Source organism: Dermacentor silvarum, chromosome 3, assembly GCF_013339745.2.
Source record: "Dermacentor silvarum isolate Dsil-2018 chromosome 3, BIME_Dsil_1.4, whole genome shotgun sequence".
Taxonomy (NCBI): Eukaryota; Metazoa; Arthropoda; class Arachnida; order Ixodida; family Ixodidae; genus Dermacentor; species Dermacentor silvarum.
The window spans coordinates 142,445,906-142,472,626 of record NC_051156.1 but is presented as its reverse complement, the minus strand read 5'-3'; the positions used below and the strand labels follow the sequence as shown (position 1 = coordinate 142,472,626).

Below are 26,721 nucleotides of genomic sequence, written 5' to 3'. Positions count from 1 at the left end.
GCTTTCATGGTATTAATATGTAGTAGCAAGGGTGTTAGCAAAATGAGTTGGTGAATAGATCATCTGTGATTTCAACTCTGATTGTTACTGCAAATGATCCATTGCCGTTTTTCGAGCGCTTCCTCCTCTATAGTAAGGGATCATGTCAGCATACTACAACATGAAGAAAACAGACAGAAGGAGCACAATCATGAACACCAACTGAGTGGTGCCACCCACCTATTAACTACAATGCTTTATTCAATGCATAATGAATCGCCATTTGGGTCAAAACAGCAGTGGCAACAATGCCCGCAAGAAGTCTCTGAATAAAATTTTTTTGTAGCAATATTATTTGAGAGAAAAAAAAATTATAGCAGCAATCACACGGTCATCACTTTACCGATTCAGTGAAACAGGAGTGCAGAAATTTGGCACATGTGACATATGGTTTACCACGACACACAATTGCACACTATTTTCTCTAACAGGTACGGTAGACTTTCTTTAGATGAACTCTGGTAGGATGAACCTGGGTATGTGTGGGGTATATATAAAGGAATACCAATACATGTTTCAAAAGTTGCAGAAGCTCTACCGCATGTTTTCCGCGTGTATAAAGGATGACACTTGGCAAGTACGAAGGCTGGGAAGCAGTTATAAGATTTTTAAATTTAATAGTAAAGTTATGTCTCCAAATACCGCATCTGATGTCATCGACGTTACTGTGACATCACAACACAGAGCTAAATTTGCTGATGTTGTGTAGCAGTAAGACTAGGAATGGTTTCTCACAGAAAAATAAACCAGAGTGCTGCCTGCGTCCGTTTATTCTGGCCGTGCTCACTTGTGACAGCTGCATACATCGCAGAAATGGAGCAAGCAAGCATATCATTGTGTCATGACGCCATCTACATCCCGAGTACCGAAATTTAAGATGATTCACAGAAACAAGTATTATAATACACCATGTAGGACTATTCGACATTTGCCAGTATCTTTTCTAGGATTTAGAGGTTTTGAATCACTTGATGGGGGAAAAAGAGACAAGTCGGAAATGTTGTGCCAGTACTTCAATATAGTATCCTGTTGAGTCTGTGCATTCTTGGGCTACGGAAGAAGCTTAGCTTCAGATCATCATCATCATCAACCTATATTTATGTCCACTGCAGGACGAAGGCCTCTCCCTGCGATCTCCAATTACCCCTGTCTTGTGCTAGCAGGTTCCAACTTGCGCCTGCAAATTTCTTTATTTCATCACCCCACCTAGTTTTCTGCCGTCGTCGACTGCGCTTCCCTTCTCTTGGTATCCATTCTGTAACTCTAATGGTCCACCGGTTATCTATCCTACACCTTAGATGTCCTGCCCAGCTCCATTTTTTCCTCTTAATATAAATTAGAATATCGGCTATCCCCGTTTGCTCTCTGATCCACACCGCTCTCTTCCTTTCCCTTAATGTTAGGCCTAACATTTTTAATTCCACCGCTCTTTGTGCGGTCCCTAACTTGTTCTCGAGCTTCTTTGTTAACCTCCAAGTTTCTGCCCCAAGTGTTAGCACCGGTAGAATGCAATGATTGTACACTTTTCTTTTCAACGACAGTGGTAAGCTCCCAGTCAGGATTTGGTGATGCCTATACCGTATGCACTCCAACCCAATTTTATTCTTCTGCATGTTTGCTTCTCATGATCAGGGTCCCCTGTAGTTCATCCCCATTGTTGCTGAATAGGACGTCATCTGCAAACCGAAGGTTGCCGAGATATTCGCCGGAGATCGTCACTCCTAAGCCTTCCCAGTCTAAGAGCTTGAATACTTCTAAGCATGCAGTGAATAGCATTGGAGAGATTGTGTCTCCTTGCCTGACCCCTTTCTTGATAGGTAACTTTCTACTTTTCTTGTGGAGAACCAATGTAGCTGTGGAATCCTTGTAGATATTTCCCAAGATATTCACGTATGCCTCCTGTACTCCTAGACTACGCGATGCCTCTATGACTGCTGGTATCTCTACTGAATCAAATTCCTTTTCATAATCCATGAAAGTCATATAGAAAGGTTGATTGTACTCCGCAGATTTCTCCGCAGCTTCAGATAATGTGAATATAAAGCAGCCTCTGTGCAAAATTTTGCATTTAAAATATGGGTAGATGCATCACGGAAGGTTCGTCAAAGTAATCATTTTTGATACTGAAACTGAAAAAAAAAAAGGAAGAGTTGCCATTAGTGCGCACCAGAAGTGACGCGCGACTTGAAATATGTGGCTCTTTGGCACGACCTCCGAGATCTGGCACCGCCTGAGGCGTGCTGAAAAAATCTCAGAGGTGGCGTGCTGGAGTCATATTCACTAATTACCAGATGAACATGTCTGCTTCGCTGCTAAATGGGGTTACATAAGAAAATTAGACAATTACCAGCCTAGCAGCATCTCCCAATATTACTTCAGTAATATGCAATACTCCTTTATTACCAATTTAGCAAAAGTGAAATTTTGGTACAGTTGGCATTAAAGCAAACCTTCTTGTAAAATTATTTAATTCTCAAGGTCTCTCGGGGTTCATCTTAAGAGAGTCTACTGCACACAACTTCATTCACACTGCACACACTAGATGACGATGGACGGTTGCAAGTGACTGTACGACGCTACTGGCTTGTTAATTTTTTTTACCCATTGTCATTGTACTGTACAGAGGAGAAAACAAAGGTATAGGTTTGCTGTGACCTAAGAAACAGTAGCACACAACAAAGTCATGCCCCTTTGCTTGATAATCTACACTGCTGTCTTCCTGTCTCTTAACATCACACCTAACATTTTTCATTTCACTTGTTGCACGGTCCTTAACTACTTCTCAAGTTACTGATTCTTCTCAATCTCACCACTTGAATACTTCATTCAAGCATAAATCTCAAACTGCAAGTTGTATGCCTAAAGATGACGGCATAAAAACAAATTGTATGAGAATCAAATATTTGAATACAATGCAATCTTCTAGAATAGCTTTATAACTACACTGGCTGGCTTCGTATTTCTCATCCACCGAATTGTGGTAAAGCAGGGAGATTTGGCTTATACATTTAAAATATGCCTATCAATAATGTACTCCCCTCTCCCCCCCCCCCCCCCCCCAACATTATACAATGCATCATACATTTGAAACTTAGTAAAAAGTATTGTCGTTTGATAAGTACATTTTGAAAATTACAATATTTTAATAGTGGCTATTTAGACTAAGGAAGAAATGCAGTAGATGCGATCCACTATTTAAAATTTTCCAATATTTATGCACCTCTACCAATCTCCAAATAAACGCACTCATGGCACGTCACCGAAATGGATTGCACAATACTGCAACAAATGACATTTAAAGGGACACTAAAGAGGAAAAACTAAATCAACTTAGACTGGTAACGTAGTCTTTCATTTGGCAGAAAAGGTTTGATTACTGGTAAAGAAAATAAAGGCCACACTTTTGTTTACTGAATTTTGCACCAACACGTCAGCACCGAAAAAAAGTACGTACCAATATGTCAGCACCGATACGTCAGTGTGACCGCGGACTTCAATTTATTTTCTTGTATTTGAGCCATTTTGGCACAAGGAAAGTTCTCAAAACTCAACAAGTTAATTCTTCGGTTGCCTTAGAATGCAATGTCATATCTCTTTACTGATAAACAGTCGAGTAAACCACAAAGGTTGTGGGACCAAGTTAAGCCCAAACCCCATACACGCAATTTTGTGCGAGATGGTGACAAGCGACAGCTTTGAGCAATGAAACGGGCCGTCATGGGACCAGATCACTTGTTCTTGTTGCTCGATGATTCGGTTTTGGAAATCTAAAATTCATCGCTCGTTGCACGGAGCACCCGGAATTTCATAAAGTAACCGATTTTTTCAGCTCCGTGACTGAAATCACAACGCTGCTGGACAATAAGCAGTGCCAGGAGCAGAACATAAAAATATGCCTATGCTTATTTTACATGGCTATGGTGGCGCGAGCAGGTGAGAACAGCACCAACCACAAGACATTTCAAGGTGGTGATGGGCAGGTCACACTTGTTAGTGTGAACATCGGTTGCCATGCATCAATCTTTGGTCGCCAGTATCAGTCAGTTGGGTGACCTTTGTCAATTTTCGGTGTAAAAGCCACCTTACTGAGATCCGAGTAGACACTACCAAAACCCATTATATCACGGAGAGCTGGTACAGGAACGTCAGAGTGACTTTGCTAGCTATCTCTGGCTTACCAGGCCTCCTCTAAATGCAAGAATGGCTGTTTTGCTGTACTACAGAATCGTAACTTAGTAATGCAGCACGAATGCAAATTCCTATTTGTCTATGTCCGTGTCTGCCTTCCGTCCCTGTTCTTTCCTTGGCGCTTCAACTCTAGTCATGATAGAATAACAACTAGCTCGCTCTCAAACCTTCCTCTTTAGTGTCCCACTGACGACAGGCTTTGTCTCTGTTCCACGTATCTGCAATTTGAAAGAAACATACCTGTCCAAAAGAACAACAAAGAGAGTGCTGGAGAAATGAACAAAAGCATGCCATGTGACATTCAAGCAAACAGTAAAGCACAAATAACAGGGTTCTTGCACATAGAATGCCTGTAGTACTTGCACAATGTGATGATAAATACATGAGTATCTGCGGATTAAGACGTCAATACTGCCATACTGCACTGCCACACTATTCAGTGTTGTGGTACATTATGATATAGTTAAATGCCAAAGAGAGTTTTTTTCTTTTAATGTGAAAACGTTCCAGCTTCCCCTCTTTCAAAAACAAAGGTATAGAAGCAAAGCTGAAACAGGAGCTTTTTACTGAGCTTGACCAGCTCTGTTTCTCTTTTGGATTCACCAAAATGGAAACACAAATTTAATCATGGTGTGTCACTATCACGACAGCTTTCTAATCACATCATGACATCTTAAACAAGAAACTACCATGCAAAAGTGCATAAAAGCTAAAAACACGAACAAGACAATCCTACAAGATAAAAAAAGTCAGATCCGGGCCAGCTACAGGTCTCATTTCTTTTTCATATAGTTTGAAGAACAGGCAACTTGACTCACTTTTTGATATCATTAACAATAATAACAGTCCCAAGATTAATTCCCTTCATTTAATTTTTTTATGAGTCGCTTGGTGTTATGAGGTGAGACTTATGGCATCAGTTTAAACATTATCAATTCAGTGGAGCCCGCCAGTCACCATTAGCGAAGGTTCATGGCAAGCAAACAGTGCAACAGTAATAAGCACAAGAACTGCATCATCACACAAAAAAGCATAATACTGAAGCATTACATCACAAGTGCTATCTCGGCCAAACACAAATGTAAAATGGTTGTTTCCACACACAAAGCACGACAGCAATAAAAAAAAAAAAAAGAGAACCTTGGCAGATGTATGTCACTCTGAGCAACTAATACGTCACGAACTTCGAAGCTGTATAAGGGAGTTCTCACATCCGCTGAGTGTAGAACAGTGCTCCTTAGGGAGCAGAGGCCTTGACGCTATCCTTGCAAGAGGGCTGGCGATTATGGGCCGAGGCCCCTAAGATCAGCAGCAGGCAGGATCCCTGGCACGTCCGTAGACGCTGAAGCCAATGCCAACGAGACGCTAACAGGACACTGATAAGGCGGGAACATGAACGTTGAGGTGCTTGGTATACCACCCAAACTATAAGTGATCTTAGCCAAAAGTCCCCAGACATGATACCCGCAAAATTGCGATTTGGGCCCCACCTTGCTGAACTCCAACGTGGAGCCAGTTAAGCACCAAGTGAGAAACAAAAGTTGTGGATTACTGCTAAGATACACACCAATGAAATTGTTGTCTAGTCCGGCAATGTTTACGCAGGGTAACATTTATTCTATAAATATTGACAATTACGTTTCAAATCATATTTGGGAATTTGATGCAGGCTGTATTGCTCTCTCTTCTTTGCTAAATTCGCACAAAACTGGTCGTAGAACTCCCCTTAACAGCGTTGCTATAAAAAAATGCAGTACAGACTCCTCAGTTAAACTAAATCATCTTTAAAAATTCATTGTTTATGTATCTTATCTATCTCTCATACGTTCAGTGCAACTCTGTCAGGCTGACTGATCATAACACTAACAGACTTCCCAGGCCTGTTCACGCACACATCTTGAAAGCATAGTACTATATTTGACCCATACGTCAACAAACACGTACACATCTGAAATGATCACAGACGCTGTTGTTTCTGATGCTGCCACTGGCCCTCAATTGCCGAGGCATTGTCAATGTGACAATGTGCAAGGACACAACCCAGCCACGAGTTTCTGATAGATACAACAAATAAACATCTTGTTGAACTCATCTGTGACACGTACAATGATGATGGCTATTCTGACCACTACCATTATCACTTGTGACAAAAAGAGAATGGTTTATAGCAATGCAGTCCAATGTGCATGAACAAACACGTCTGGTGAATGCTGGATGGAAACGACTATGAGTTCTTTATACAGCAGTCCCAAATGAGAACGGTCTTGAGTGACTTGAATGTGGCAATGCAAGGTGCACAAATTGCAAGCAAGAGTTCGGGGCTGCGCAGTTCACCTCGGTAGACTTAATCTTTTCCAGTCGATCGTGGCAAAGAAGGGGTGGCACTTGACATCTTCTGTGCCTGTGGGGCCGTAGCCGAGACGCTGATGGGCGTGGTATGCCAAGAGCTTCAGGAAAAAAAGACGAAAGAGAAAGAATAAGCTATTTAAGAACAATTGCAGCATTTATGTATGCCGCCTTCCCGAGACCTTATCAGCAGCCTAAAGCCTCAACGGCTTTAGGCTGCTGAGTTGAGGAGCGCCCTCAAATTTAAACATTATAAGAAGTATGCCCCCACAGTTGGATCTAAAGTACAGAGACGTGAAAAATGTGAAAGGCACAAGAGGCTGGTAACCATGGCAATGATGTTGCAACATGCAGCGCTGCAGTCCGCGATCACACTGACAGCAATAGTGCTGAATTCTCCCCACTCTGGAGTCGCATGGATGCTTCGGGGAAAAGCTGTTGCTGGAAAATATTTGTCCTCTTTCTTGGAATAAGTGGCTGTCTTCCAAAAGATACAGGCAAAACAATAAGCAAACTGCAAAGGGTCACTGAAGCAGAGGCTTAATGCCCCTGCTAGCAGCAGTGTGTGTTTTAACACTTGTCATAATTGCGCTAAGCTTTGATACTGACAGGGCCACTGAGATCAGTCTATCGCACTACTCTATCCCAAAGTAAGGCAATGTGACCGAGCTAGTTGATCCATAATGTTGGACAGCACGAACGTAGACAAAGGACGGGGGTCTTCCTTTGTAGCCTCTTTGGCCGTTGTTTGTCTACATTCGCACTGTCAAACATCATCTATCGCAGAGGCCATAGTACATCGGCACAATATTGTTCTTCTGCGTCAATAATCCCATAGGACACTATCATCATATCACTCGTGAGATTTCTCTAGTTTTGATCATGCCAGTGACATTGCTTAGTCATGACGTCAATGCCAATTTTTCCAATAGCCATTGTGTTTTTAGGTGTATCACTGCAAAGGGTCACTGAAGCAGAGGCTTAATGCCCCTGCTAGCAGCAGTGTGTGTTTTAACACTTGTCATAATTGCGCTAAGCTTTGATACTGACAGGGCCACTGAGATCAGTCTATCGCACTACTCTATCCCAAAGTAAGGCAATGTGACCGAGCTAGTTGATCCATAATGTTGGACAGCACGAACGTAGACAAAGGACGGGGGTCTTCCTTTGTAGCCTCTTTGGCCGTCGTTTGTCTACATTCGCACTGTCAAACATCATCTATCGCAGAGGCCATAGTACATCGGCACAATATTGTTCTTCTGTGTCAATAATCCCATAGGACACTATCATCATATCACTCGTGAGATTTCTCTAGTTTTGATCATGCCAGTGACATTGCTTAGTCATGGCGTCAATGCCAATTTTTCCAATAGCCATTGTGTTTTTAGGTGTATCACAATAAGCAAAAAAAAAAAAAAACTGGCTGATATTTTAAAACACTTTAAAGGAAAGAGCAAAGCAGTGTTTTGATAAAAATCATGGTCCTCTGTGCTACACGATCATGAATAATATTTGGCTCATGCGTTCATAACAATATTGTCTATCAACTAGGCAGTCTTATTTGCCATGCTTAACTCGTATTTATGATCCCTTTAAAATATAATACAGTGTAGACCACTTATAACGTAAGTCGCAGGCGTCGCGAATATCCGCACTATAACCAAACAACTACAGTATAGACCACTTATAACGCAACTGTTTATAGTGCAGAACTGGCTACAACGCGGCCTTTTCCGACTCCCGTTTACCCTCCCATAGAACTCCATGTATACGCATACCGCTTACAGTGCAGCCGCGTGAGACGAAATACCGGTTATAATGCGGCTTCCGTGGGAAAATCTCGCCGACGAGGGCGGCAGCTAGCACGCTTCTCAACAAGGTGCGTGCTGCCGGCCGGCGTATGCATTATTCAATGCAATCAAACTCTCGTTAATTCAGACTTATTTGGCCGCACATCGGTTAATTCTGACTACTTTCTGAGCTCGGTGAGCGAGGAGCGCCGCAAATGTGCGACGCAAAAGAGCAACAACGGCGCTACCGTCCAACCGAAACGAAGCGGCGGAGTCGGCATCGTCCCAGCCATCAGTTGAAATCGTACGTGAATGACAGCAACGCCAGAACACTTTGAGCCTATTTGTGTCTTTAAAGCCTGTATTCTTGCCTTTACCGCCACGCATAACACTGCGTTGGCCGCGGGCTTTCGTAACTGCGTAGTCGTCATCCACGATCGCGTCGATAGCCGCCGCGGTTTTCTCTGCAGCGGTTGCGGCGAACAGTAGTTTTGTTTTTACTCGGTACGCGCGTCGGCCGCGTGCCTAGAAAACTGCGTAGTCACCATCGATGATTGCATAGATAGCGACCATGGTTTCGACTGCAGTTATTGCAGCGAATGGTAGTTAATTCGTCCAGTCGAGGTGCGTGCGTCGGGCGCGTGCCTTCAGTGCCGCAAAGTCGCCGTTCATAATCGTGTCGATAGCGATCACAATTTTTTTTCCCGCAGCGGTTGCGGCACACAGTTTTTTCGTTTTGACTCGGTGCAAAGCTGTCGAGCTTGAAGAGCACCGGCAACATCACGATTATGTTTTCGCCAGCTCACTGGCGAAAACGTAATCGCGATTTGCGCGCGATAGTACAAAGCGTGTCTACATGCTTGGTCTACATGTTTTGCATACGTGCAGGGCTTGAAAATCATTGTTTTGGTTATAGTGCGGTACCACTTAGAGTGCAGATATTCGCGACTCCGGCGACTTACGTTATAAGCAGCCTACACTGTATTTTATTGCGATAATGGACACTCCAGGCGCATTTCTGCCGTCGCTGTCACCGTGCTCTAGGTTCCGTATTCGCTTACTAAATAAATTAACAAGCACAGTGTCACGCGCGCACAAGCACACATGAACACATCTCGCTCGTTGATCGCGGAAACGAACTGTCAAAACGCTCGAGTGACGAAGCGCGGCGAGCGAATTGACCTTCTTGCTATCATGCCTCTCACTTCAACGCGACCTATAAGCGGCGAAAACAGGGCACGCGGCGAAGTTTCCCCATCGCAGATTGTTTTCAAGATAGGGCTCAGGCGATCGTGTCACCGAAGTGGATCGTCGCAGATTACGTCCTGCTTCGGTCCACTGAAACCATGCTGCATTGTTTTGCTGGCGAAAATCCTCTTCGGTTTGCGCCAGTCCCGAACGAAAGTTTCGGATTCTCCAAACGCCCGTGATGCGGCCCCATTTCCGTCCGTCTCCGCACACATGATCACTTTCCTTTTAAATGCGGCATCATGATGAACTCGGTACTTCATGCTGATAGAGCAGATGCAGAGAACGTGAAGACAGATGGTAGACTATTGCTTAAGCACGTGTACTGCAGCACATGGAGTAAGCTACGGTAGCTAGACTCGAGAGTAGCTAGGCTGAACGCGCGTGCGAGGTGGCCATTTTGAAATGCCGACGGTTATATGGTAACCATGATTTAGGGTCGTACTCGATTCTAACGCGCACGCAATTTTTGGACCTGTTTTATCGGAAAAAAGTGTGCGTTAGATTCGAGTAAATATGGTATTTGTGGCTTGAGAGGAGCGTTTGCTGTCTAGGTTGACTGCCGAACTTCCAGGCAGCCGCACTGTAACCGGTATTTCGTGTCCCACAACTGCACTATAAGCGATATGCGTATACATAGAGTGCTATGGGAATAGTAACAGGAGTCTGAAAAGACCATATTATATCCGGTTCTGCACTATAAGCGGTTACGTTATAAGTGGTCTATACTGTATTGCTACAGCAGGTTTGTAGAAGAGTGCTGAGGAAAGGGAAGTGAAATCCAGTTGACAGAGGAAGTCTGGTAAGGCAACGACCACAACAAAGGTTCAAGAAACGTGATTTCATCATTGGTCATGTTACCTTGCACTACCACCAAACTGTTAGGCTGATGTGATATGCTTTATTTTTAAAAACACAGTAGCGAGCTTAAGACTTTTGTTATTTCAATCCTGAAGTTGGTCCTCACTGGATAATTCAAACACGCCTGGCCTCACCCCAACAGTGACCCCAATGATGACCGCAGTGGCAGCGGCCTCCATATTGGCAGCACTCGGGTACAAGGAATGCATCAAAGACACGTTGTTTACAACTAAAAACACCAATTTCCAGCTTGCCTTCAGCACATTTCGAAGGCTCAAACGTGTCAAGCCATTTAAGGCTTTTCGTCAGATGATGAATAAGGTTGAACTGAACAAAACTGGGCTCCTCACCTTTTCCAGCAGGTCTGCAGCTTCGGCAGAAACATGAGCAGGAATGTAAAGGCGAGTGCTTGGTGTAATGCCCCCAGGATGGCATAAAATCAGTGGCTGAAGGAACAAGAGATGAAGAAGACAGTGAACTCATGAGCCCCACACACGAACTTATAGTAACTAGTGAGCGCATGCTTCCAATGAACTGCTTTTAAAGCGAAGCTTTCTTTTGCCAACCCTCTCGGACCTTCCTGACTGAGGCCGTTGGGTGCTGCTGCTGTCTTGCAGAATAGCTCACATTTAAAAAAAAAGGAAGATTGAATTACATGCCCGAAAGTGGGATTGAACCTCAGTTCCCTAGGACAGCAGCCCAATGCTCTAACCATTAAGCCATAATCGCACGTATCATTCTATTGTGCAACATCTACTAGCTTTTTGAGATGATCGCTGTGCTTGTCACACTGGGTAGCACATGTGCACACCAGTTTTTTTTTTTTTTTTTTCCACCACCGACACAGGAATGAAATGGGCAAACTTATAGCATCTTATTAAGTACTTCATGATAGATTTGCTTCACATACATTTTTTTTCTATGCACACATTCAGAAGTCTTGAGTCCCTGCATATCCAGAGACCTACATGAACTGTGAATAGGAATGACAGAAATCTTTACCCAATCTATGCTTGCACACCAAGTCATGTGCTCAACCACACATCACCTTGCGCCCATCCTGTTTACCTCGTACATTGTGAACAAGGCCCCTCTGCATTGGGGCTGAAATGCCAAATATTATTAGATAATAAATTTCTTCAGTTTGGTCGGTGTCAGTACTGCTTTCTCCACAATTCTTCCAGACCAGATGAAATTTAATCAGACTCTCAACATCATCAACCTGCACAAACATCTTACACATGACACTGCTACATTACGCTAATAAATGGGCAACGGCACCGACACTAAAACTAGGTCATGGAAGTTCACAATCTAATAAACACATATTATGACAGCTCCGCCTGGAGCGGCATTAGTCAAAAGGATCTTCTCTTTGACACAATGCCCAATGGGAAGGAATCTCCACTCACAGCTTCGACAAAGAGCTCGTACAATAGTGCTCCAAGACTCCACCAGTCACATGCTGGTGTCACGGGACCCAAGTTGTCGATTTCTGTACCATTTCGAAATAGAAAACGCAAGCCATATAATCAAATATATGTTGCTCTGCACTGGCTCTGCGGAAAATGAAAAATCAGGGCGACACACATATGGGCCGGTATAATGCAAGGATTCCTTTTTCTCTTTTCTATTTGTTTTTTATTACCCACCACTCACAAGAGCCCACAACTCACAACCGACTGACCCAGGTGATAACAGCGGGTGACTGGTATCACCAGGTCAAGAGCCGGTAAGTGGAGCGCCGCCTGTACCACTGATCAAGCATGCAAAGAATCGAAATAGAATCATTACACTATCCTGGCCATCTACTTCTTATGATATGATTAATAAAAATCGGGCCCCTCGGTTCCCTTTCTTCTTGTCCATTAATAAAGTTACACAAACAACTGAAAGGGACCAGTGTTTTCATGTGGGCTTATAATAACACTGTTTTTCACTGGTGTGTAACTACAGTGACATGCAGAACAAAAACCACATGCACAAATGTTAGAAGTTGAAAGAGCCAAACAGCTTTTCAATGCTGGTTGCTGGGCAACCACAGCTAGAAAAAGAACGTGAGATTGTTGGCAATGAACCATAAAAACTATCCCAGCACTCTGCAGTAGCAGTGCAAGTGGTTGCAGTAATTAAAAACTGGTAGCTTGCTTTTCACACTATTAAAAATTTCCAAGAGCGACTGGTGAAGGTCTTAAAATAGAGATCTAACCTGCCCGTAACCTACAACAAAACCCTCCAGTGCTATGCGGAACAACGTTTAACTTACCTGGAGCACAATACTCATTCTCTCGTGCAAACTGACTAGGTGACCGGTCAACACAGTTGAAGTAGCAGCAGTATGTGAGCACCACATGACCTGTCAAGGAGCAGATGGAAACAATGTGAACAAGACAACATGAACGAAAGCAGTCACACAGCGTCTTGTCTATTTCATGAAACCTATCCCAGTTTTTAGTCAGAAGAATTAGTCAGAATGGCTAGCAATTGGCACATGTCACCGGCAAACCTGTCCCTCTGAAAGCACAGACTAGTCAACAATAACATTGCCGCCATGCGATCATGTTTATACAGAGAACACAAAAGCGCATGCGCAAAAATGTTATGAATGTCAAGGTCACTACTCACCCCCTTCTCCCAAAAGGATGTCATGTGGACAGAGGTCCTGCCGGATTACACCCAGGCGGTGAAGGTGACCGAGCGCCATCACAGTTTCTGCAGCCCAAAGCCGGATGCAGGCTTCCGGAAGGTGGCTGGGCTTGGCTAGCTGCTTGGAGAGGCTGTCAAGCTCACGAAATGCCTGGGCAGCTTGCGAAGACAGCGTCCGCTTCACCGGCTTTCTTGGGCTGCCCACACTTTTGGGTCCATCTTTCCGTGTTTCCTGTTTCACCAGGTGCTCCCCGGAGTAACTGTGACTTTCTGCCTTGGAGGCTGGCACATTGAGGGCATTGTTCCTACCAACGATGTCCTCTAGAGACCGGCCCACTACCTGACTCCTGTTTTTGTTACAACATGACTGCGGGGCTAGCTTTTTGTTCGGTTTGTCAATTGCCAGAATGTTCATTGACTTTATGGACTTCTCCAAGCCCAGTGTGTCACAGCTATTCGAAACTTTGGAAAGCTCAACGCTATTTTGAGATGGCGGGGTGTTTACGACGGATGGTAACTGTAATGAATTTTCGTTGGTGTCTGTTTGTATTCGGGACGCATTGGTGGTGCCAACCGATGGCTGCTCACTTGAAACGATGCCTCCTTCGATTGGAGATGTCCCATCTAGGGCGGATACAACTGACGTAGCAGAAATTGAGGCTTGAGATTCTGAGCATGCAATAGCGAAATCACATTCTGAAGGAGGCATGGGTACAGGTTGGCCTGGAAAGAAAAGGAAAAACACTTGTCAAAATAAAGAACCGCAATGAAAACGCTAAGTAGGGCACCAGCTTTGCAAATGCTATGAACACTACTAAAACAAGGCCATCTCTTATCTCTCCCTGCCTCGGGGTACTATAACAAGTGCCAGGCTGCTGCAGAATAGATGCAAGTGGAAAGACTAAGTTAAAGAAGCATGAACAAAACATTTTTTACTTATGATTCTTTCTTTATGCACTTGTTAAGGGGGGACGCGGCTTTCGCATCGCGAAAAATGGCTAAAAAATCGATTTTTTGAAAATCACATTTTCAGTTTCTGTAACTCTTATTCTATCTGATTCCGAAATATCATCACTGAAAACCAAGTAGAAGTGCTCTAAAAAAATTTTTGTATCAGCCAAGGTGCCGAAAAATTGCGTGGAAATCGTGAAAGAACGGCGTTTTTCAAGCCACGATATCTCCGGAACGGCGCAGCCGAGCGCCGCCATCTTGGTCTCGTTGGAAAGCGCATTTCTCCGTCTTCAAATCTGCCGCTTCAGCTATCTCCTCCATACAGAAACAAGCACACAAAAAGCAAATGATTGAAGGTCGTGCCGGAGCCACCGATTGGCCGCGCCCGCCACGTGACCCCAGCGCGGTTCGCCATTGGTCCGGTGCTCGCTCCGTGATGGCGTCGTCTGCTCCGCTTGTTGCGGTCTCCTCGCGAGCTCCGGACAGTTTCCGTAATCTCGACGAGTGTTAAAGCGGGCGCTACGCGGACATCGCAGTAGCGTGGCCGATCCCGCTTTTTGTGGACGTCTCAGACTCGCGGCTAAGCATTCCGAGCATCGGTGACGCGAACTTCGCGACCGAGCTTCGGGCACGGAATGCTCGGACACGCGGCTAAGCCTTTCGCGCGTAGGCGTCTCCGACTCGGCGATGAAGCACATCGCGCGCGGACTTCTCGGATCCTTGCCAAAGCATTTCGTGCGTTGGCGCCTCCGACTGCGCGACTAAGCAAATCGAGCGTCGACTCCTCAAGCCCGTGGCTACGCATTTCGCGCGTCGGCACATCGCTCAACAAGGGTCGACTCCTCGGACCCGCGGCTACGCACTTCGCGCGTCGGCACCTCGAGCGTCGACTCCTCGAGCCCGCGGCTAGGCATTTCGCGTGTCGGCACATCGCTCATGGAGTGTCGACACCTCGAGCGTCTATTCCTCGGGCCCGCGGCTAGACATTTCGCGCGTCGGCACTTCGGACTGCGCGATTGAGCTTACCGAGCGTTCGGACCCGCGACCAGGCATTTCGCGCATCGGCACCTAGGACTGCGCGACTAAGCTCGTCGAGCGTCTATTCCGCGGACCCGCGACCAGGCATTTCGCACATCGGCACCTCGGACCCGCGGCTTAGCACATCGCGTGCCGACTCTGTTATCGTAATGCCACGATATCTCGTAACAATACCTATCATACCACCCCTTCATAAAGAGAACCTCATCATGAGCTCTGTTCACTAGGCCACTTGGGCTGGCACAGACACCTGGCTGCAGAAGTGAGGCATGATACAAAAGTACAGACTGGAAAGCACCTAGCAGCTGCATTGCTGCCTCTCTATCAGTGGCTCTCCTAACATCCACAGCCATTGTCAATGGAAGATGATTCAGAAGGCTGCTGAGAGCCTTCATTCAGTAACATGATCGATTCTACCAAAAGAAAACAATGCCTCACTGACTGCACTAGAGGCTGCTATCAATGAGGCAGTCTGCAGATACAACGCTAGAACTACTGTATATTTATGCCCACATAGTTCTGCACCTCACTTGGTTTGAAAACCCAGGCACCATGCTCTTTGTAGAGCAGCAGTAAAGAATGCCATACAAACATGAAAAAGGCAGAACGAAGGCTCAGCAGACCAGAGGCCACATGTCCAAGAAGCCCCACATAACAAAAAACATCAAAGATTACAACTTTGGTGCGTTTTAGAGAACTGAAGAGAAGGTGCAACTTTGAGAGCCGTTTTCTCAAAACTGTTTTTTCGCCTTTCTGCTCAGTTTCTGGAGCTGATTTCTTCGTTACCGTTTGACCTATTTCGATTCTGTTTTTTTTGTCACGTTTCTTGGACTACTGTGCAGGTCGAGACAGTCTCGCATTTTTATGTTCACTTTTTATAAATTTATGGCGTGGCTATTCGTTCACCCTGAAAGTGTGCTTGGTGCGAAGGTAACTTGAAAAATGACTATCTAAAAAATTTGCGTTGCGAAAAAAAAAAAGTAAGACTGTCACGACCTTCAGCACGCATTGAGCTATGCAGTCAATACTCAACGAGCCTTCCATCATGTTTTTTAAGCTCCCCAGGCCCTCCAGAAAGTTCAAGAGAGAAAAATTCTGCTCAATAAAATGTTCTCAAGGTATCACTCTGAAACTTTCATGGAAGTATCAGAGAGACATTCTAAACATTTGTGCCAATTTTCATCAAAATCCATGAAGAAATCAGGAAGTTGATTTTCAAAGCCACGTCCCCCCTTAAAGGAAGTTTTCAGCCATCTAAACACTACAAAAGATACTGGAAAGTGTCGGAGTGGCCTAAATAATTTCTTACGAGGCAGTTTCAGTTTTAGTACCCAGGAGGTGGATGCATTATTACGTCATGTCGTGTTATCCAATGGCTTGCACTGCTTCTGCAATCGCTGCGGCTGCCACACGCAGGCGGCGCCAGAAGAAACGCACATAGCACTCTTGGGTATTTTTTATGAGCAACACCTTCACACCTAGCCTTATTGCTTCATGACGTCAGCCAATACTGCTCTGTGCAGCGGCATCAGGACAGTGTCAATGACACCAAAATCAGGCTGTGGGGCCAAACTTTATTATAAAATTAAAATGGCTTACAAGTGTGTGCTAGCTTCGTTATTGCTAAACGCAATAACAGTGAGGAAAGTATTATGGAATTCATACAACTTCGAAAGTATGTGCCAGTACTCCTGCGAGACTGGCATCTGTTCACGCCCCATGGTGCGCAACTGCCGAGAGTTGCACAGAATCTCCCCGAAAATCTCCTTTCTCCGGTAACAGTGACCTTGCATCTTCTAACACGTTCCTTAGCCACGAGAGACTCATTGGTGGCCGACTCACCACTTGGTAAGCAGGGACCTGCTGGTGGCCCATTCAAGGGAGACGAAGGGGATCCCGCGTAGGACGCTTCACAGGCGGGATTGGGCAAGGGCAGCCGGTTTGTGAGATAAGGTGCCAAGCAGTCCCAGAGGCGGCCACCCGGTGCGTACTCCAGCACCAGGAAGTATGAGCAGTCAGTCTCGTAGAGGCATAGCAGCTGGGCCATGTGAGGCACACCCTGAGGCACTACGCTAGGGCGACCCGAAGTGGAGCCACCAGGACTCTTGTGCAGCACCTGCGACCATCAAGACAGCATGAACAGCTGGAAATGCTGCTTGCAATTGAAGAGACACTAAAGAGAAAAATTATCTCAGCTGTGTTAGTAAAATTATGCTTCTACAATACCAAAAGAAACTGAAGGGAGAGAGAGATATATATACATGCTTTAATGACATGTCGGAGACGTTAGCCTGGCTGATCGCCTGGCATGCTACTCCATGTGCTGGGTGATAACTACGATATACACAGTGATCAAATAAACACGCAAAGCGCACATACAGTCATAAACACACAAGTTCACAATAGAGAAATTTACAAAGTTTCGTTAAGGCTCGTGGACCTCAGAAACTGAAGGCCAAAGCATTGATAGCAATGGAAAGGTTTAACGTTGCGCTTGATCTCCTCGGACAGTGTTCTAATTATACAGGGGTGCTACATGTTGGCACGACGCAGCATGCAAGGCAGCTGCTGCTGGGCACAAGACAGCACCCTGGAAGCTACCAGGCATCTCACAACGCTGGTAAGATGAGGAGCATTGCCAGTCGCGTTGCAGGTGCTGCACCTCTATGGTGCACAAGATGAAACCAATACAAAACTGTCGGTCATAGTCAGCACCAAATGAAATATTAGATAATGTTAGATTGACGTTTACTGCCTGTTCCGTTTAGACCAGTGCATACACACAGCAGCTCACAGCAGGAAAGCTAGTGTGCTTATACAGTAGAACCCCGCTGTTACGTTCCCGGGTGCTGCGTTTTCCCGGCTGTTACATCGTTTTCGGCCGGTCCCGGCACAGTTCCCATAGAACCCAATGCATTGGTAACCCTTCTGTTACGTTGCAACTGTGGGACCGTTCCCGCATCATACATTGCGAACTGCCACCCCAAGCCGGCCCGAGAGGCCATTTTGACTTCATGTCGCTTGGCTTGGTTGCTTGACGATGCCATTGGCCGGCCAAAGTGCCGGGAGCGACACTTATGATGTATTTTCGGTTTCCGCCAGCAAAAGTATGGCCCTTGAGATCCGTATTTGCTATCTAAAGATGGTGTCTATGATGCGTTACAGCCCTAAACTTGGTTTTGGCTCATAGATGTTCCGTATAAAGTCCAAGGGCGATAACGTCGTCGCTGTGCGCCGTATGTTGTATGTGCGAGTGAAAGCATGTGAGGGGAGCCGACGACCTCGTCTAAATCTCGCACGCGAAAGAAAGAAAAGCAGGGAGGAAGCGCACCTTCTTCCGTTGTGCTCGAGGCACCGGCGAGGGAGCAAGGAGGGAGCGAGAGCGGCATCAACTGCTTACTGCGCGGCGGCGCACGGTCGCGCAGGCTGTATCTTGAAAGCGATCTACGTTCAGAGTCAATGCAGTGTAGGTGCGTCGGCGGCTCGTAGCTTTGTGCGTGCTGTGTGTTCTTGGTGCTCAGTTTGTGTTGAAGTGATAGACAACAGCACGAAGGTCACTTCGCTCGCTTCTGCAGCGGCGCTTTAATTCCTCACACCAGCGTTCGACAGCGCGTGTCCGCGCTCAGCGAGTGTGATGTGTTCATGTTTGCCTGTGGGCGCTGACATCATGCTTGTTAATATAGTTAATAAGCAAATGTTTACAAGTTTATACGGACGATAAAACTACTATTTTTACTTTGTATAGCTGTCTACTAATTTGCTATCGCAATCGATACTTCGGCTGTCGGGCGAAAATACGACTTTTTTCACACGTAAGAATTATAATAATATTGTGTGCCGTTCAACACTACTCCCATTTCTCAACTTTTCCTGGTCGCGTTTGCCGCGCTCGAATTCACGGCAACCGCGAGGCGGGCCTACATCCCTCGACCCGGCAATCTTGCCGCCACAGGCGTGACCTTTCCCCCTCCCTTCATTCAAACCTGATCCCACCACTTGCTGCAGCTGCCCTAGCCCGCCAAGCCGGCACTCTTCTTTTCCAGTTGATGTTGCCGAAGGAAAAAAAAACTTTTTTTTTCAACGCGCTGACAGCGCCACTGTTTGGTTACTGCACAAGACCCACAATGCAATTTCGCGCGAAGAAATAAAGGCGCCCCCGCCGCTTCGCCGACGGTCGCAGACAGCCGTTCAAAGCGGCGCGCGTGCTTGGGATCGTTCTGCGCATGCTCTGAAGATAACAGCTGACCAACGTTACTAGACTAGCAACGCTGCAGCCGACGGCGCGCGCGTTGGAGTATAGAGGAGATGGCGTTTCGGCTGGCGCAGCACAACCGGCGTAGCGTGACTGGCCGCAAACGACATTGGCCCACGCGTCGATAACGTCGGACTATAAACGGGCCTTATACAACACCACGGCGCCATCGGTAAGCGGTAAGAATCGAGTAAATACGGTAAGTGTTTGTTTTTCGAATTTTCGTGCCGAACCTGCATATAACGAAATCCTCTTTATAACGAAGTTTTTCGGGAATTTTTCAAGTTCGTTATATCCAGGTTTAACTGTGTAGTGTAACATGTGTCTGGCTCCTACAGTGCCTGTGGTTTTCTGTGTACATACTGAGTTAGTGTTCCTTAGTGGTGTCAACACATCTTCCTGTCTGCCATTGTTCGTACCACCCTTTAGCTACATTACCACTCACTGGTACCCATATATAAGCTAAGCCTAGCTTGCTCTCATGACACACACATCAAAACATGCTGATTCGCTGACCAAGCCCACCTTAATGACTACAGTCTGACTCCGACGCATATCCAAGACGAGAAGCACAGTGCCAACAACACCGATGACCTTGTAGTGTTTCAGGTCCTGAACAGGCCCCCTTAGGCCAGGGCCCCACGCAGGTGCTGAAGTGCTTCCAGAAGTCGGAGCACAGGACTCTAGAACCTCAGGACCTTGACTTAGGGACCACCGCCGTTCACCTTCCATGCGCCTCGCCAGTCGATGCTCGTATATTTGTTCTGCTCGTGCCAGGTACTGCGCAGTCTTTCGTCGAACTGCATCCCTTCGCGAGGCACTGCTGTCCTCTGTACAAAGAGATACAGAGCACATTATGCTGCTGAAGTAAGAGAGCAGGGTATAAAATTTTCAGGTTTGTTCCGTGCTTAAATTTTGCAGTAACGTGGCACTTCATAATGCCTATCGTTTAAAGCTATCTTTGGTTGTGGCATCTTTGGCTTTGCAGCATCACACTCGAGTGCGTCAGGCAAATTAAATCGAGAGTATGAGTAGTCTGTTGCAAATGCCAACGCGAAGTGCATGTTTTCTTCGTGAGAGAACGATGGTGCCACTGTACCTTTCACAGGTAACATGTAATAGTGATTTACGCTGAATGAAAACAGCAGCTACAGTCGACTTCCATTAATTTGACCCCGACGAGATCGGTAAAATCGATTTAAATATTCGGTAGGTCGAATCAAGCAAGATGCATAAAATGCAAAACACACCACCAATTCATTTGGCAGTATTTGCCAGATTCTAACATGCCTCCCGAATGAAGTGCACACCCACTTTCAGCGCGTCCAATGTTGAAAACTAAGTTAGAAATTACATTAAAGCTCCTAAACAAAGCAGAAATGTAATGCATACCCAATTTTTTAGCAATAAAAATGTATATGTTGCACAATGGTGGCCGGCATCCTAAGATCAGCTTCGCCACAGTACATTTGTGTTAAGCAGTAAAGCATATGAACGCTGTGAAGGCGGTTTTGGTTTTGTATCCGACTACACCGCGCGGGCAATTTTTGGCCCAATTTTCAGATAAATAAATAAGAAGACGTGCGTTTAAATCGGGTGAATACTGTAATCGGACATTGTGAGCTATGATTATTGTTTGAAAATCTTCCTAGGGTTGGCTGAAAAAAAGGCGTTTTCGATGGGCGTTTAATCGCATTCACTGTTCCCTAAACTCTTCCGAGACGGACACTACCACTAAAGGAGTCGCTATTAGGGGATCACCATAGGGGTCAGGCCAGGCCCTTAACCAGGGGGGGAGAGGGCCTAGGGCCCCCCCCCCCCCAAAAAAAAACTCCTGGCTACGGGCCTGGGTCAGGCACGTGTGCTGAATGGCCAAGTACGAATTATCTGGCGAAGGCCAATTTTAGTATCGAAATAACGAAAGTTTGGGCCCATAGAAATGCGTAGATGCCAGTTGGAATCTTCAATCAGGATAAAATTAACCAGAGTCAAATTAACGGAAGCATACTGTACTACATCCAAACATTGTTTTAAACGAAACAGCCTGCAAACAATCACCTCGGCGTGATATTTGAGTGCAAATCAGCGATTTATGCCTGGCTCCCTTACTTTTGCAACATTCAGTAGATATACTACAAAAATCTTGAGGACACTTAAGCTTTGCCTTTAAGAGTAGAACGCAATAGCGTTATCGGGACCCGTTCGCATACAGCAAGTAGGCTTCATTCACTGCAGCACTGAACGTGAGAAAGCCAGCTTACAAAGACCAAGCTTACACCGATATCCTTAAAGTTGGCTTCACTTTTAAACAGAAATGCATTGCTGGAAAGACGTTTTTCCAGGGGCAATATAAGTGGTCTTATATTAAAATGTGAAGGCCCTAGCACTTTTCTTTATTATTTTATTAATTGTTTGCTATTGCCCCGACGTGCGCGCATGTCCAAAACGAATCAGCAGGCGAAGTCCCAATTTGACCTGCCTAGGATGCAAGCGCCATCTGGATATTATTTTCGCAAGTAAAGTACCCGAACGCACGGCTGTAGGTCTGGTAGAAATTCTGAAAAATGGGTTTGTGCTTGAGTTTCCTCTTAGCAGAATTAGGTTTTCTCGTACATTCAAATTACAATCCGACGCCGATTGGCAAACAATCCGACGGCGAATCCGACGCCGAATGGCAAAGTCGTACTTTAGCATTTTTCCGACGGATTTCACTGTGAGAAATTCAATTTTTGTTCACCAAGACCTTGCACCATGTGGAGGGCCGGCGCGGTCGAGGTGGTTGGGGTAGTTGGGGATGATTTTCTCCGCCACCGAGCCGACATCGCACGCCGGTCGCCAACGCCGGATTTTCTACGACACGGGGCCCTTAACGCTCTCGCGTTAATACTTCGTTATTATTTTTGTCACTTACACACCCTTAAAAGGCCCCTTATCCACCCGGAGGTCAAAATTTGTTATATAGTGGTAGCTGTGTATGATTCTGCAACGAACATGCAGCTGCAAAAACTTCAAAATGAAGCCGTAATAGCAGAGTTACAGGCGTTGGCGTTAATGGTCAACAATGTGGCCCACCGCTGGTTTCTCCCTCTCCGTGTCTTTCCACCTCGCCATGTACTTCTCTAAATGGCACGTAAACACTACATTATTACCAATTGCCAACATAATATTCGCATTTTTCTTTTGTTTCAAAACATTGTGCGCTTTCGGTTACCCCAACTCCAGGCTTTTCGGCTACCCACTGTTGCTGCCATGTTCGCCCGTGCTCCTGCGAAGCTGTGCTGCAATGAACCCTCTGTTGCGAATGATATGCGACCAATGCCCATTTTGTTTACAATAAGTTGTTAGAGGCATGACAACCCACTGCACAAAGAGAAAAGCGCAAGTGTATGGACGAAGGAGGTTGCCTTGTTGTTTGCAGGGCGCCTATCATCAGCGCCTCCAAGAAAAACGAAAGCTGAAGCACTGTGCTGGTGCCGATTTTGTGTTTCTTTTGCTGTATTTTGACTTTTCTAATTATTCCCTTGAAACGCAAACAATGTGGCACTGTGAATTGCAAACCAAAACACACAAAACGTGTGTGCACAACAAGCAAGCAACACAACGAGGAAGAGCATGCATGCTGTAAAAAAAATGTCAGAGGTGGTTCTGGGGCCCTTAAGTGCATCAGAGTAAGACAGGCTACATGATGTTATGGTTCAGAAGAAATGAAAGATAACAAGCGGTGAGAGTGGAAAGCGCAGTAAAATGACGTGGTTGGAAGAGATACACAAGTGACAATGCCAGCAAGAAAACACAGTGTCTGACTGGTTGCATGTCATTGCTGGCCAACCAACAGTGGCATTGCACATGTCATGCTGGGCCCTTTCCAATAATTATCCAACATGCATGCAATGAGAAAGGCAGAGGGAAAGCAGCAAAGACAATGACACCGCACCATTCTCGCGACCCACTTGAGCAACACTTTCTTATTTATGCTCAAAGGACAGCACTCACTTTGCACTCCTTCAAGCAGGCTGCTGACGGCCACCTTGTAGAGAGAGAAGGCCCCCACAAAGTCACCCTGGGCTTCGCAGGCGTATGCTTTGGCAGCATAGCTGGTTGCTTCGTGCAGGTAACCGACACCCTCCGCATCAAGCGGCGACACCGGTGTGCCAGGTGTGAAACTCGTGGATGACTCGTGTCTCGACCGCCTCGTGTCTCTGCCTTCGCAGCTCTCATCTGCATCTGCATTTACATACATCATCACATTCCAGCATCAGCTAGTCATTCATACTGTTAATGTCTTTTCATGTACACAGTAAATCGCGGAACAAAGATCAGATGCAGTGACGTACCTTTACACTGACTCAAGCTCGAAGTGCTACCATTGCTGCAAATAATAATTAGTCACCACTAGTCTTAAGCAGACTTGTACATAATGAATTACATGTAATTAATTACTGGTAAAAAGTTTTTGGTAATTTTATAATCTAATGATTACTTGTTTACTCGGCAACGATCACTGTAGTTCAATTACGTTTTTCAGTAATTCCATGTAACCAGTCACATTTTTGAAGAAACGAACTAAAAAAGGCACTGCAGCTTTGAGAATTTAAATTTGGCAGGAACTACAGTGTCCAAAGTGATGAAAACATGTATGTAGGCTACCTTCTTTCTACAATCAGCGTACTGTAGCTACACCTCGATCACCTGAACATGGTAGGCTTGCAGATTTGCACAACTCTCTATGAAATCCGACCTATCAGCCTTTCTCTTACAATAAATTTCTCTCTCTCTCTCCTGGAAGTGTATTTAGGCGGCCTTCATAGGTGCTGTGAGCTACTGCTTAATTCTTCTTCACTTAGTGCATCTATGCCTTCTCCGATATAGACAAAAGTTTTTGGCCACTAAACACAGAGGTTTCTATCTATTTAATATAGGTACTGTGAAGAAGACGTGCCTCCGTCCAGCGGCATCGCCAATGCTTGGCTGCACTGCTCGCGCTGCTGGTCACTGATGTCTTTGGAGACAGTGCCCCTCGCTGCCTCACCGTTTCTTGAACTCGTAGCATCCTTGAAGGACATCGCCCTTAAGCCTCTTCTCAATTGGTGGATGTTGCAGGAATTCCCCCGTCGCTTAAACCTTGGAACTTTGAATCCAAACACTTCCGCCCATCATGACTGACAACACAGACCCACCGGCGCCCCAGTCCGTCATCTGCATCGGGGTGCCACGGCAATGTGATCCGTAGGTCTTCAGCGGTACAGATGACACTGACGTGGAGGACTAGTTTACGTCGTATGAATGGGTAAGCGCGCATAACAAGTGGGACGATGCTGCGAAGTTGACCAACGTCATATTTTATCTTACTGGCGTTGCCCAACTGTGGTTCCATAACCACGAAGTCGACATCCCGACATGGTCAACTTTCAAGACGTCTTTCACTCAAGTGTTTGGTCGACCTGCTGTCTGCAAACTATGCGCTGAACAGCGCTTGCGAGCCCGTGCACAGCAGACTGGTGAAACTTTCACGAGTTACACTGAAGAAGTCGTCGACCTTCGTAAACGTGTCGACGCCGCCATGCCCGAAGCTGATAAACTTCAGCACATCCTAAAAGGCATCGATGACGGCGCATTCCAGATGCTTTTGGCCAGGAATCCGCGCTCCGTTTCTGAAGTGGTCACATTATGTCAGAGCTATGAAGAGTTGAAGAAGCAACGCACCCTTACTCGGCAGCCTCTGTCGACTGCCGACTCCGCTATCGAGTCTCGTTGTCGTTTCCGACCACTCTTCACTGCTTCAGCACATTCAAGACTTCATACGCAAGGAGGTTGCCCGTCAACTTTCCTTGGTCCCCTTCACTCAGGAGACATCCTGTCGTCTGCCTCCGACGCTCCGCACTGTCATTGCCGAAAAGGTCGCTCAAGCTGTTTCCATCGCTCACCACCAGCCACTTGTGGCCGCGCCTCTTTCCTATGCATAGACAGTGCTTCCTGTAGCCGTGCCTCTTACGTATGAGCAGGCAGCGCAGCCTGTAGCCGCGCCTCTTACGTATGCGCAGACAGTGCAGCCTGTTGCTGCGCCTCATACCTATGCGCAGGTAGTGCGTAGGCTTCCCCAGCCGCCTTTCTCGATCCTGCAACAGTCTGCACCACCGGACGCTCCTACTGCTTCTTCCGAGAGTAAGCAATCCATGGTGGACACCTGACAGTCTTCCAATTTGTTACGCCTGCTGCACGCTAGGACACGTCACTCGCTATTGCCGCCGTCGCCTTCAAACTTCCGACGACGCTGCCGGCCGCTCCAGTATGGCAGTCAGCCCATGCACCAATCAGCCCCGGGTCCCTCCCAGTGATATGTTGCTTCTGACCTTCCTCAATTTCTGTCGCGCCGCTCCCCATCTTCACGTCGACGATCGCCCTCCCCAATGCGTCGAACTGCCCAAGTCCTCGTTATTCTCCTGCTAACATGGTCACCATATCTGTCAAAGGTATTTCTACTTTTGCGCTTGTGGAGACTGGTGCCATCGTTTCTGTTATAGCCGCCAAACGCTGCCGTTCACTGCGCAAGGTGACCACGCCGCTCTCTGGACTGCCGCTTCACACGGCAAGCGCGCAGTATGTTACCCCTCTCTCAACCTGTACTGCCCGTGTGCTTTTAAGAGGAATTTTGTACATTGTCGAATTTATTGTTCTTCCTGCCTGCTCCCATGACGTCATCCTAGGGTGGACTTCTTGTCCCGTCATAATGCCGTCATCGACTGCACACGAGTTGAAGTTGAATTTTCGCCGCTGTGTGACACACCATCCCACGACGCTCTTGATCAGCTGCCTAAACTAGTCGTGCGTGAGGACACTGACATGCCGCCTGGCTCTTTTGCCCTTGTCCCAGTCGTCTGCAGTGCCGTCACCGATGCTACGGTCTTGTTTACACCATCTGACATCTTTATGAGTCGCAAAGCCGTTCCGCTGCCTTTTGCAACGCTTCACATCGCAGCCGGTATCAGCAATATTTTTGTATGCAATCCACTTTCTGCGTCTGTTACGTTGCTTGTTGGCGAATGTCTCGGTCGCGTGGAACACCTTGACTCTTCATTCTTTGTTCCCGTGCCAGACGAATCTTTCCATCTTGACTCAAACGAACTCCTTGCCCTTTCAACGCTTGAAGAGTCGTCGAGTAGCATGTTCTCCAGTTCCATCGCCACTGCACTTACCCCTGCCGAACACTCCGAGCTCCTTCAGCTTCTACACCACTTTCGAAATTCCTTCGATGTTTCTCAGCTACAACTGGGCCGAACGTCGGAAGTGCAGCACTACATTGATACTGGCTTACACCAGTCGTTGCGTCAACGACCGTACCGCGTCTCTGCCGACGAGCGTCGC

General features: G+C 46.3%; 1 protein-coding gene across 1 annotated transcript in view; it reads right to left on the bottom strand.

Moving 5' to 3' along the window:
• Positions 1-202: 202 nt before the first annotated feature.
• Positions 203-26,721, bottom strand: part of LOC119445861 (ribosomal protein S6 kinase delta-1-like) — a 39,725-nt gene continuing 13,206 nt past the window's right edge. The window contains 8 exon segments of the mRNA XM_037710166.2: positions 203-6,674; positions 10,823-10,918; positions 11,885-11,967; positions 12,739-12,828; positions 13,098-13,841; positions 16,950-17,223; positions 19,885-20,189; positions 23,353-23,583. Of these exon segments, the coding sequence (XP_037566094.1) occupies positions 6,558-6,674; positions 10,823-10,918; positions 11,885-11,967; positions 12,739-12,828; positions 13,098-13,841; positions 16,950-17,223; positions 19,885-20,189; positions 23,353-23,583 (1,940 nt within the window). The 3' untranslated portion in view covers positions 203-6,557.